Source organism: Daldinia caldariorum (genome assembly GCF_022478825.1).
Source record: "Daldinia caldariorum strain CBS 122874 unplaced genomic scaffold F4812scaffold_17, whole genome shotgun sequence".
NCBI lineage: Eukaryota > Fungi > Ascomycota > Sordariomycetes > Xylariales > Hypoxylaceae > Daldinia > Daldinia caldariorum.
The window spans coordinates 72,832-86,153 of NW_025953053.1; the positions used below are offsets into that span (position 1 = coordinate 72,832).

At 46.9% G+C, this 13,322-nt stretch overlaps 3 protein-coding genes across 3 annotated transcripts; 2 read left to right on the forward strand and 1 right to left on the reverse strand.

Annotated features, from left to right (window-relative positions):
- Positions 1 to 993: 993 nt before the first annotated feature.
- Positions 994 to 4,267, forward strand: F4812DRAFT_452642 (beta-sandwich domain of Sec23/24; the record flags this gene model as incomplete). Its single annotated transcript, XM_047936380.1, has 4 exons — positions 994 to 2,325; positions 2,378 to 2,816; positions 2,879 to 4,071; positions 4,184 to 4,267. The coding sequence occupies 4 exons, from the start codon at positions 994 to 996 to the stop codon at positions 4,265 to 4,267; spliced, it is 3,048 nt and encodes a 1,015-aa protein (XP_047787138.1).
- A 3,210-nt stretch (positions 4,268 to 7,477) lies between these two features.
- Positions 7,478 to 8,647, reverse strand: F4812DRAFT_462150 (uncharacterized protein; the record flags this gene model as incomplete). Its single annotated transcript, XM_047937990.1, has 3 exons — positions 7,478 to 8,215; positions 8,281 to 8,402; positions 8,464 to 8,647. The coding sequence occupies 3 exons, from the start codon at positions 8,645 to 8,647 to the stop codon at positions 7,478 to 7,480; spliced, it is 1,044 nt and encodes a 347-aa protein (XP_047787139.1).
- A 1,702-nt stretch (positions 8,648 to 10,349) lies between these two features.
- F4812DRAFT_452643 (asparaginyl-tRNA synthetase) lies at positions 10,350 to 12,113 on the forward strand (the record flags this gene model as incomplete). The annotated part of the gene is made up of 4 exons (XM_047936381.1): positions 10,350 to 10,406; positions 10,553 to 10,695; positions 10,761 to 10,878; positions 10,950 to 12,113. 4 exons carry the CDS (start codon positions 10,350 to 10,352, stop codon positions 12,111 to 12,113), a joined length of 1,482 nt encoding a protein of 493 aa, XP_047787140.1.
- Positions 12,114 to 13,322: the final 1,209 nt, after the last annotated feature.

The following is a 13,322-nucleotide window of genomic DNA, read 5'->3' on the forward strand; positions in this document are numbered from 1 at the left end:
TCATTTTCTATTTAAATTCTTAACCAAAGTCTTGAAGACAAATATTTTTTTAAAAAAAAAAATAATTTAAATAGTTCTTTCATTATTAAATATAAAAGTTTAATTATAATATTTTAAACTATTTTATATATTTAATAATTACGTTGTAAATATAAAGGGTATGTCGGAGTACATAGTACTTTTAAGCTACCACTTGTTGTTAATCTTGGCCAGTGCGTATCGGGGCTGACAGGGGGTTCCCTATGGACAAAACTTTTGCAAGGGTCATCCGTACCTAGGCTTCTAACTAAATATAGTAAATCCCCCTTTAAGGTAGGTGGGGTGTATGGGAACTACCTGTGGGGCCAGGCGTTAGGACCCGTGCCTGCCTTGCCCGCCGTGCCCAAGGCCCAAAGCAGCCAAAGGCAGCTAAGGTTAAAGTTAGAAAATCATCGGAAAATCACCGGAATGTTATCGTGTCAATTCCCATAATCTACAAGTCGCCCCTGGCTTGTTCCATGCGCCATTCTATCTTGGCTTTTGATTTCAGATGCCAATTCCAACTGTGGCCACAAGAACAAGACAATAACGAAGGGAAAAAAAAGGTCAAAGTCTGAAGACGATCCTCTTAATCGACAAGTTTGCCCTCGTGTTTTCACTTCGTCCTACACTCAATCGCCTCGCCGAGTTTACAGCTACATAGTACAGCTATAGCTACGCGATCTCTTCTAGGTATATACAGGATATACAAGATATACAAGATATACGAGATACCATGGAACATTTCCGATCTTCGTGATTTGCCGAACCCCGAATTAAACCATAAATAGGTACCTAGAACCTACACCACACCACGACTTCAGGTACGTCATCTGCCAATGCGACGAGGTATACTACATTAAATTACTTACCTACCAGCTACCAGCTAGCATACTATAGTATCTAGTCTACCGAGATCGCAAAGAGAATACCCTGTTAGAGGTTTATCGGTCCGCTTCCTCCTCCTCCTCCATCATGGCCGATTACTCCATGTATCACGCATTGGGACAAGGCGAGCAACTCGATCCCAATGACCCCAACCGAACAACACAACCTACCCCTCCTCAATTTCAGCCGCCCATTGCTCAAAATCCCTACCAGCAAGGCCCTGCCTACGGTTCTCCCGCGCCCCAAAGCCAGCAGTATTATGGGAGTCCCCCACCACCCGCCCCTGGTACGCCTGGGTTTGCGGCTCCGCAAGATGCAGGTCTCGCCTCGCAGATGGCGGGCATGTCGTTAGGAGATGGACAGCATACGGCAAGGAGAAAGAAGAAGGACCGACACGTCTTCCATGCTGTAGAAGCCCCGGCTGGTTCTTCTCAGGCATATAACGGCATACCACCAGCAGGGACACCAGCTACGGCTTTCTTGAATGCAGATCCCTCTTTACGACCCAACAACCAGTTTATTGGCCAACCCCTTTCACCGAATCAGTTTCCCGCGCCCGTCAATGCCCCCTTTCACCCCGCGACCGCAGCAACCCCGGCCGAGTTTGCTGCAAGAAGTAGTCAAATAGATCCAGGACATGCGCCTGCATTCGTGTCTGCATCAGGCGGGGGGCAAGTTTCGCCAGACGACATCCCCAGTGTGCCAGCTTCCAGAGATGTAGCACAACAATACTACCTCAGCAACGTATATCCTACCTTCGAACGCCATGTACCTCCTCCAGCTACTGTCTCTTTTGTTGCTTATGATCAAGGCAATTCTTCGCCCAAGTTTACTCGATTAACAATGAATAATATCCCCGCCAACCAGGACGGCCTAAAAAGCACCGGCTTACCCTTGGGCCTCGTCTTACAGCCACTGGCTCGTCTCCAGCCTGGTGAAATGGAAGTTCCCGTACTCGATTTTGGCGATGTTGGACCACCAAGGTGTCATAGATGCCGTGCCTATATTAACCCTTTCATGATGTTCCGCTCAGGTGGCAGCAAATTCGTGTGCAATCTATGCACATATCCCAACGATACTCCTTCGGAGTACTTCTGTGCCACTACGCCTCAGGGCGTACGAGTAGATCGAGATCAGCGACCCGAATTAACTAGGGGAACCGTCGAATTTTTAGTACCTAAGGAGTACTGGACGAAAGAGCCTACTGGTCTTCATTGGCTCTTTGTAATTGACGTCACTCAGGAATCTTATAATAAGGGCTTCTTAGAGGCTTTCTGTGAGGGCATTCTTGCCGCGCTTTACACCTCAGAGGACAGCGATGGGACAGATGAGAATGGCGAGCCGAAACGGCAAATCCCAGCCGGCGCAAAGGTCGGGTTCGTCACGTACGACAAGGACATACATTTCTACAACTGTAATGTGAGTAACCAGCTACCTCATTGATAAGAATCGTTCCTAACTGCCAGTTAAGCCCGCCTTAGAACAAGCACAGATGATCATTATGCCTGATATCGAAGACCCATTTGTGCCACTTAGCGACGGGCTCTTCGTTGATCCATATGAATCCAGAGCTGTCATAACATCGCTACTTGCGCGACTACCGACCTTATTTGCAGACATAAAAAATCCGGAACCTGCTTTGTTGCCGACGTTGACCTCATGTTTGGCCGCGCTGGAAAAGACTGGTGGTAAAATCGTATGTTCGTTGTCGGCTTTACCTACATGGGGACCTGGCCGACTTTTTCTGAGAGACGACGGGAAGTACCCTGGTGGTGAAATAGATAAGAAACTTTTCACCACCGAACATCCCGCGTGGAAGAAGGCTGCAGAGAAGATGGTTGCGGCCGGAGTGGGTGTCGATTTTTTCTTGGCTGCTCCATCTGGTGGATATTTGGACATAGCCACCATTGGTAAGTATACCTCATTACGAGACACGATTCTATTATCATCGTAGCTAACTACGCTTCTCAAGGCCATGTCTCGTCCACAACAGGCGGAGAGACGTTCTACTACCCGAATTTTGTGGCGGGCCGCGATAATGCCAAGCTATCCCTCGAGATTAAGCACACCGTTACCAGGGAAACGGGTTATCAGGCATTGATGAAAGTTCGATGCTCTAATGGCCTTCAAATCTCGGCGTACCATGGCAACTTCATACAGCATACCTTTGGAGCCGATCTTGAGATAGGCGTCATAGATGCCGACAAAGCTGTAGGCGTAACGTTTGGCTATGACGGAAAGCTTGATTCAAAGCTTGACGCCCATTTCCAATCCGCCTTGTTATATACTACTGCGTCAGGTCAACGACGAGTAAGGTGTTCCAACGTGATTGCTAGCGTTAGCGACAATCCAAGAGAGTGCATGAAATTCGTGGACCAAGATGCTGTGTACACGATTCTCGCCAAAGACGCTGCTTCTAAACTTGCCTCGACTTCTAGCACTCTCAAAGACATAAGGCTAGGATTGACGGAGAAGACAATTGACATACTAGCAGGGTATCGCAAGAATTTCTCGTCCCAGTCGCATCCTCCCGGACAACTTGTTATGCCGGAAAAGCTTAAGGAGTTCTCGATGTACATGCTTGGGCTCCTTAAATGCCGAGCTTTCAAGGGAGGTAACGAAACATCCGACCGGAGGGTACATGAAATGCGTATGATCAGATCAATAGGTGCTCCAGAACTCAGTCTTTACCTATACCCTAGGATGATACCTATTCACAATCTGAACCCGGAGGACGGATTCCCCGACGAACAAACAGGCTATTTAAAGATGCCACCAGCCATTCGCACATCTTTCAGTCGAGTCGAACCAGGTGGTGTATACTTGGTGGATAACGGACAACAATGCTTACTGTGGTTTCATTCCCAAACCTCGCCCAACTTGCTGGTGGATCTATTTGGGGAGGGCAAAGACAGCCTCAATAAACTCGACCCATATAGCTCTTCGCTGCCAGTCCTGCAGACGCACTTGAACGCCCAAGTCCGAAACATAATCGAGTTCCTCAAGGTCGTACGCGGTTCCAAGGCGCTAACAATTCAGTTGGCTAGGCAAGGAATTGATGGAGCCGAATATGAGTTTGCAAGAATGCTAATTGAAGATCGGAACAACGAAGCGCAGAGCTACGTAGATTGGCTGGTACATATACACAAGGGCGTGCAGCTTGAGGTGAGTTAATTTCTTCTTGTCGCATTTACGCTATGATTGGCTGAAGGTCCCGGGGAATTAGCTGGCACATTAGAAGTGGATGGATGGCATTCACTAACCTTGCTCAATGTAGTTGGCTGGGCAAAGACGAAAAGAGGGTGATGATCATGCTTCCCTAGCGTCAACGTTCCAAGGGCTGAGGCCGCAGTATTGGTAAAATACAAAATACCCCTGTGTCAGGAGTTGCATGTACAGATAGGCTTCAGCACAAGGGCCCAGGGTTTGGATGGGAACCTCGAAAGAGAATCTACTCTAATACCCAGAGCTCATACGACTATATCCATTATTAGGTTCCACCGCATCGGCACCAGGGCATGCTTTTCGCAACATAGGACTGATAACGAGCCTCTACCATACAACGGGCTTAATCTTCATTAACTCTTTGTGATCTCAATGCAAATTTGATATCGCCTAACTTCCTGGATCAAGACATGACACTCGCTACCTAAAGTAACCGCTCTTCTTTATTTTCCGTAAATCCGTCTCATGAAAAACACTTATGTCTTTTCTAGTCAGGATGGGAAGAATCTTACTTCGGCCGAAAAAACCCCCTTGCATCTCGCCTGTGACCACAGCCAAGCAAACAACACAGCGGAAATGAAATCTAAGACATCTGAAAATAGCCGACTATTTCAGCCCGTTTGAGTGTCTAGTAACGGCCGTGAACCCGGTTTAGTCCGAATTGATCATGATATTTACGGTCGTTAATTGGACATCCAGGGTCTCGGTTCACGGGCATTATCGACGCACACTTTTATTATGAGACCCTTCAGATGATATGTCCACACGATTATCTTCTAAAAGTAGAGAATGGGTGAGTTACAAGCACGTAACTAAGGTACTGGCAGTGGAAGTCAGCACTGGATAGGGGTAGCTTTACCATCAATCCATATGCAGCCAGCCACAATATCACTACATGTTGAAATATGCATAACCGCAATTATGAGGTAGATCACTTTTTTTTTCTGGCTGCAGATAGTCTGATGCAATTCAGCGAGCCTCACTCTTCAACAGATCACCATTTATAGTAGCATACATGCATTCTTACGCCAACAATCTTATAGAACCGAAGTCCTCGATGATGTCAAATATCTCTAATTTCACGGTATGTGGCTGTTGCAAGTCATGATAATAGTTCTAAGCTATCGTTTCCTTTGCTGCTGTGCAGCCTTATTCGCCTCCATAACTAGCATAACTTAGGTGTCTACTCAACAACAGCAACAATAAGGTATAATACATCCAATGAGATACCATACTTACCAGGTAGATTAGACAGATAGGTATCTAAATTTCAGGCCGTCTCTATAATGGACCAGGTAGTTTATGCAAGTTGAAACCTCTAGGACCGGACTGCCTGTCTGATAGGTAGTAGACCCGTATGAGAGGCACTCCTATGGCAGCCCAAGCTTCTTCATTAGGCACAGTTGTCGAGACGTCATTCCGCTGACAGGTACCTAACCTAGGTAGATTAGGTGGCTTATTACTACTTAGAGGTAACAATAAGCCAGACGAGTCAACGCCCTACTATTGTGGTTTTACTAGGTAGAACGAAACATTATACATACCGGATTACCTAGCAGCGTATGACATCCCGTCACCTTCTAGAACTTATGAAAAGTTCGAGATCCCTTCCCAGCTCAATTAGTCCCCTGTAGCTGAAAACTGAATGTTTCGGTGCTTTGCACTTCGATTTAAACTATTCTCTTAGGACGCGGGAGACCGCAGAGTTTCCTTAGACATCCAAAGAAGCCTATATTATAGTCGCAATATAATATGTTTCCATATAGGAGGGCTGCGCATCCAAGACTCCAATCAAAAATCCCCTGGTAATTCCCAAGTGTGTGAATGCAAGCGTCCGGAAATGCGTGTGCCTATTACAACCCTATGCATGAAACCTGATACTTGAACGAACCCTCGTCGCCTTGCAGGTGATGTGTGTCTATGGCACTTGTTAATACCCTAAGTGGCTAGAACATCCATATACCTAGGAGATATCAAAGCCGCCATGGGCGAGGCTCAACCCACATGAAAAAAAAATACAATGGGATCGGGTTCGCCTATCTGAGGCCAAGAAAGCTATGCATGCGCATCGTTCTAGACCCAAACCAGGGCCAGGTCCTTCCAGGTTGACGCCCAACGCTCCCTGTCAATGCAACAGGACCGGACATGCGTATTCTGTCGTCGGACATGACCCATATCTTTTCAACACTTATTAATTGCGCACATGCTTAGAAGTACTTGCTTGACTTTAGTACCTAATGCATATTATGATATTATATTGTCAAAAAGCTGGTCAAGGTTTCAGCAAGCTGACCTCTCAGGTACATCCGGAGAATTCTAGCCAAACGCCCTATAAGCCTCATGATGGTGCTTTGACGGTTACACGACGAGAGCTCAGTCAGATTAATAAGAATGAAATAAAAAGCAACACCCCCACTCCCACACCGGTCTTAAATGTGTACTCCCATCAGTCCCATGCAAGTTTAGCGTTTGCTGACATGATGGTTTTATGTGATATATGATCAAAATTTATAAGAACACCTACCTACCTGGTATGTAATGTCGAGATACTACTAATTCCGTGGCCGAGGAATTGCTTACGACTTCATTGGGGTTCCAAACTCTGATATTGTACACGATAACCATATTTTGAAGTGACGTAGAATTAATGGCTCGAGTCTCGTAGCTGATGAAAACTAAACAGTTGATGCTCACGAATGTGAGGATGCATAGATCTTGATTGAATCGGACTTGGCCGAACCCTTCATCACATGAGGATATCCACCCGTCAAGAAACGCAAGGGAATCAAATTCCTCCAGTAACAGCAGTAACAAGTTTTTTTTTAGTTTTTTTTTTTCTCACATCGCTGCTTGTGTATGCGGCCTAACATAATACAGAGATATGACAAGGTGTCACTTTATAGTTTCAATAAAAATTATTCCGTACGGTAGCCCAGACGGCAGAGCTCAGAGAGACCAACAAATTGAATAAATAATATTTCATAATAAATGATAGTCGAAGATGATATTATGATATATCATTACGTGATAGAAGCCAGAACCATAACATACGTAAAACTACCTAGACCTAACCTAACCTAAGGTTCAAATACATGAAAGGTTGACATGACTACCTCTAAGTTCTCTCCTCTTGACATAGTACATCCAAATACCCTGACACAGTTCCCAAACCCTGGAAAATAAACGACTAGAAATTACCAACCCCTAAGTTAACCTAATAGTACCGGTAAACGACCGGATCGTCGGGTTGAATCCACCTACATGGGTCCGTATAACACTCGACGCTGTGTAATGACGTACGAGGACTCAACGTCCACGCCTGATCAAACCTCTTCCTCGGGGGATTTCAAGATGTAAGCATAGAAATTCCGTATCGTGGATCCGGTCGACTCAAAACGGTTTGGATCTCGTTGGGGTCAAAGACGCGGGAGAATATCTCAAAGTCGCTCGGCGCCGCGGCGGAACCACTAGTGGAACTACTGTTGGAGCTGGACGAGGTCTTCGATTTGCTTTTGGAGCTGCTCGAATGGTGACCGTGACCATGATGCCCGTGACCACTACCGCCCCTGCTCTTCTTGGCAATGTCGTCCATGATCAACTTTGCCGTGCTCTGGTACTGATCCTCGAACACGAAAGCGACGTAATCGAAGCGGCCACGAATGTCCGGATCGTAGAGGAAAACGTCGCGCCAAAGCTCTGCAAGCTCCTGCGGCGGGTTGCGATGGCCATTGCCGAGGCCGAAGTCACCGATGACGACAGTCCGATGCTCGTAGTAGACGCAGATGCGCAGCGCGGCACGGATCTTGTTCCTCACCATTTCGCGCTCCAACGGGAACGCATACTTGGAACCGCCGTGGCTTAGCTTTGGCCAGCGCGCCGCCGGCATCGAGACTACCGGCAGGTCGTACCATTGATCTAATTTCTTATACTGGTCGTGCGGCCCACGGAACACCACAACAAATTCAGAGTAAATGCCGCCTTCGGACGGGATGGGGTAGTTACTCTCCACCTCAGATCCAGGTCCAGGAGTGCTAAGCGTTGCTGAAAGATTGCTGCGTCTACATAGTCGTTCTTCGTATCCCACCTAGATGAGCGAATATATAAATATCTCCGTAAGTGCTGTAGTTATGTAAAGCGGGAAGGACTCACTACTCCGGTCTCCCAATCACCGCCAGCTCTTTTGTCATTCGCTGCGCATATAAAAGGTATCCGAATGTGTGCCTTCTCTTTCCAGTCGATGGCAAAGTCGGCGGGATCCCCCGAGCAGACATCTGATAGAGGTATGTTAGAGCAGAAGGGGAAATATTCATTTACAGCAGAGGTCATATGTACAGAATTCCGGAGGGGATGGAGAAAACCCGCTAATAGAGCTCTGGAGCGGAATCTGCGCCAGCGGCTGTTGGAACAAATAGGAATGGGTTGGCCATTGACGGGCATATTCCGCTCTTATGACCGGGATGTAGTGTCGCTTCGTTTCCGCCGCAACTTCGGAAGGCTTGGGTTTCGAAGAAGGCATTATGACGAAAAAGGACTCGGCGGTTGGGCAGTATAAGCAATTTAAACAGAGTCGTTATGGACAAGAACAAGGACAAGAGCAAGAGCAAGAGCAAATAGCTAATCGACGACAAAGATGTAATCCACGTAGCTGGGCATCAACAATACTTTATACGGAGGGCAATAAGAGAGACGAGGCGGGATGCAGCCTGCTCCATCCACCTACATTGATAGTCTCAAATGGGAAGGGAGTCATTATTCACGCTGAGGTATCAGGCACGTCCCGGTCAGGTCAACAACGGGCAGAGGGCGGGAGAAACTCTTGTGTTACCAATACAAGATGATTGCTATTATCGAGTCCACTATGTCCTAGACATTGAGATGAAGTGAATTCAGACAATAGGTTAAGAGGCTCAGTATCTATAATATAACCCAGCGCAGCGCTTCCGCGCCGTCTTTTACCATCTTGGTATTCCGGTAAGGTGAGAGAATTAGACATCTGTCTCTGTGACACAGTTCGGCTCCCAGGTATATGGAATCGCTGTTCCAGTCGAAGATCAGGGCGCACTGCAGATAACCGAAGTCGGACAGATCTGGTACTCCTAAGCCCGCAGCATCGTAGAGCCCTCCTGCGGGCGAAACGATCTTAACGGGAGATGAACCCACGAGCCCGTCTTACTGCAGTTTAGCGCTCGCGAGAAGATGTTACGATAGACAGGGACAACTACCTAACCTAAAGGGAAAGTACCTTATACACCATTCGTCCTGGTTTGTTCTATTCTGTTCTGTGGTGTTGTGTTGTGTTTTGTTTTGCATTGATACTTAGGTAGTCTAGGTTGACCTAGCTAGCTTGTAGCTGAAAGTAAAGTATTGAAGGAGGGGGGGTTAAAGTGAAAGGCTCTGAGGCGAGAATTCAGCGGAGAAGCAAAAGTTAACTACCTGTAAAATAAAGACGGGAACTCCGTTTCGACGGCATGACCGGATATAGGTATGTTAATAGTGACACTGAATCTTCTCTGCTATTCGCCAGAGATTGCTAGAGATTGACATGCATACCTTGTAACGGGAACTTCACAGTCACGATCTAAGCCAGGTTTCCTCACATCATCGTATCGAGTACCTACCTAACCTTACCTTAGGTACTTATCTAATGCTCTATCGAGATGTTATTAACGACTTGTATAACAATCAAATGCTTAGCTGTTTAGGTAGTTATCTTTCCGCCGTGTTTTCGGAGTCCTACCTTAGGTGATGTAAGTGGTTATTAAAAATAAGCGGTAGATGACTTCATAGTATACCTTGTGATAGCTTTTTTGTGAAAAGTAAAACAAATTTTTCGGGACATGAGAGACGTAATCGCGTAAATTACTCACCACTTTTAAAAGTACCAACTTAATGGTGGGTTTGGTGGAACTCGAGACGGCTTCATTAAGACAAGTTCCGCTTTGCAGAAGTTGAGAGAAAATAAGAAATAGGAAAGCGAAAAGAAAAGGACGGGACGGGACGATGTGGTCTGTGCTTAGAACCGGTCCGGGCGGGATAAACTTGGTTTTCCGAAAATTGAACGACTAACAGAAGAATTAATAGGTACCAGTAAACTTTTTGGTACATAGTATCTCTTATTAAAAACATTCCATAATAATTTTTTAATAAGAGGAGGAAAAAAAAACATATCATGCGATGAAGTACACAATACACAAAATTTTAATTAGTTTGTGTCCATAATGTGCACGAGTGAATCGGAATCACTTGAATTTCCCGATTATCTCATAATAAATTGTGTGAGATGAATTCTATCCTCCCGCTTCTGAGAGGAGCGTCACCCAGATGCCCCCTGAAGCTCTCATCACGGATAGTACCACGCGCTTTCATTTCAACCCTCCCTTCAACCCTTCCTACTTCGATCGCTGGCTTTCTTAATTTTAAGCCTCAAGAAGCTGTTTCAGACGTGAACATAAATGGTTTCGTTCGGTCTGTCCGTGCACAAAAGCGATATCACTTTGTCTCTCTTGGCGATGGCTCTTCCCTCGAATCACTCCAAGCTGTAGTACCTGTTGATCAGGCCGAAGGGTACGAGATCCCCGTCTGAATCAACCCTCTACTATATCCAACATTGCTAATGATACATTCGATAGTCTAACTATTGGAGCGGCAGTCCGGCTGCATGGGTCTTGGATCCCGTCCCAAGGTCGTGGACAGAGCCATGAGCTCCAGGTTGAACGAGCCGTGATCTTGGGACCGTCCGATGCCAAGGTTTGTTAAGGCATAGAATCTGTGGCCGTCATGCCTCACGAGTTAACGTGAAATGGCTTACAATTTCATAGACGTTCCCCTTGCAGAAGAAGTACCAAACTCCGGAATACCTCAGGTCCTTACCACATCTTCGACCGAGGATACCATTCAATTCCGTCGTCCTGAGGCTTCGCTCGGAGATCATTGCGTCCCTAGTCAAATTCTTCGGTAGCCGTGATTTCGTACAGACTCACACACCTATCCTCACTTCATCAGACTGTGAAGGTGCTGGTGAAGTCTTCCACGTGTCGGCTGGTGACTCTGCTCGGTCCTCTAAAGAGTCTGAGACACCTAAACCTTTCTTCCGTCGACCTGTATATACGACAGTGTCAGCCCAACTGCATTTAGAAGCTCTGGCTCAGGCCCTTGGCAATGTCTGGACACTGTCTCCAACATTTCGTGCCGAGAAAAGTGACACCCCTCGTCACCTTAGCGAATTTTACATGCTAGAGGCAGAAGTAAGCTTCGCCGACAAGTTGGACTCCGTAATGGACCTTGTTGAAGATATGCTAAGACATATCTGCACCGATCTCAACGGATCGAGATGTAAGAGTGAGATCCTAGCACGCGTAGGTGAAGGCTCCTCAGGCCTGACCACAGCGGAACAGGTCTCCCAACGTTGGGATGGTCTTGCACGGAAAGCCTGGCCTCGCATTACCTACAGAGAGGCCATTGAACTGCTGAAGCAGTCCGAGGTGCCCTTTATTCACAGTCCTCATTGGGGCAAAGATCTTCACACTGAACATGAGAAATATATTGCTAAGAAAGTAGGTCATGGCGATACCCCCGTATTCGTCACCAACTACCCGCGAGACATCAAACCTTTCTACATGAAGGCAGATGCAGAGACGCACAGCACAGAGGCTCCTGGTACAACCGTCGAATGCTTTGACCTCCTTGTGCCAGACTTCTGCGAGATCGCCGGCGGGTCCATGCGCGAGCATCGATTAGAGAACTTGGTAGAATCCATGCGCAATCACGGGATGGCTCCGAGGATAACCCCAGATGACATTTCCGAGCCATCAGAAACGGTTGAAAATAACCTTAACTGGTACGTTGACTTGCGGCGCTGGGGCTGTCCTCCGCATGGAGGATTCGGCTTGGGCTTCGATCGGCTGATATGCTATCTCTCCGGTGTCCAAACAATACACGACACATCCGCATTTCCCCGCTGGTACGGCCGATGTGATTGTTAAGCACAATATACTAGCGGGCATGCCGTGTTCGTTAACGCTTACTTCTCTGGGACGTGGATGGTGTCTTGTGCCACGCTCGTACAATGCAATATTGGTTCTGACTTTGACTGCCGAACAAGCTTTGTGGCGTCTGCTGTGCGTTGATTCGGATTTCACGAGGGCAGAATCAGAGTCTAAGGCTAGTTTTTGACAGGTCCTAAACACAGCGTATGAGTCTGTGTTGCTTTATCCACTCTCCGCTTATATTAGGATAGGCTCGAGGGATAGCTTAAAGAGGACACCGATCAGTCGGTATGTAGGTATCTACGAGCCTCAACTTACCACGTAGAGAACATAGAGGAGATCGCTTAATGAATTGTCCCACCACTTTGCAATAGAATGGTATAGCACTTGAAAAGGTAAAGTCTTCTCAGCTTGCTACCTTACCTTGCTTGATTGTAAATCACGTAGTTGTTCTCTGAGACAAGCATCAATTATACAATACAGAAGAGCCCCGATCTAATAGCGCAATCTCTTTTACGAGCGGTCCTTCAGGCGATCCTTCGAGCTTCTCTAGTGCTTGAATTCGGTGCGATAGGTCGACAGAACTTGTTCATGATATTCGGCAGTTGGAGCACTTGCTTGCCGCGTCACAAGCACTTCGTCCCCATCCCCGATCGGTGAATACTGGAAAGCATTCCGGGGAAGTACAACAGATGTGATTGAATGTTTTTTTTTTTCTCTCTTTTTTCTTGTGGGAGATCCACATGTGTGTAAAACCAGTCAAACACTTCCTACTAGGGACCTTCCTACTAGGGACCCCAATATCCTGTCTGGGTAACTACAGCAAGATTCTATAACACCCTTGGACCAGATACCTTGAAAAACTCATAATAATTTTAAGCCTCCGATCTCGTTGGGCACCTATTATAATTCACCAGGTTATTATTGGTACGGCCGAAAGGGAGTGGCGATCAGTTGTGAAGGGGGAGGTGATGAGCTCTTCCGCAGCTGGAGCACTTTGTACGACGGCGGCTCTGATATGAGACACTCCTAAGCTGGAAATATCTGCGAACACCCAGATCGCGACCAGTCACTGTCCTTCCCGCGTCCTGACCGGTTTGGCAACGAAATCTGCCCGCCTGCTCGGCCGTTCCTACGGCGTAGCGCTCGGTTCATTACTACACGCGTTACCTTTTCGTTCGGCTTTGCCCACCGCGCGCCCACGCT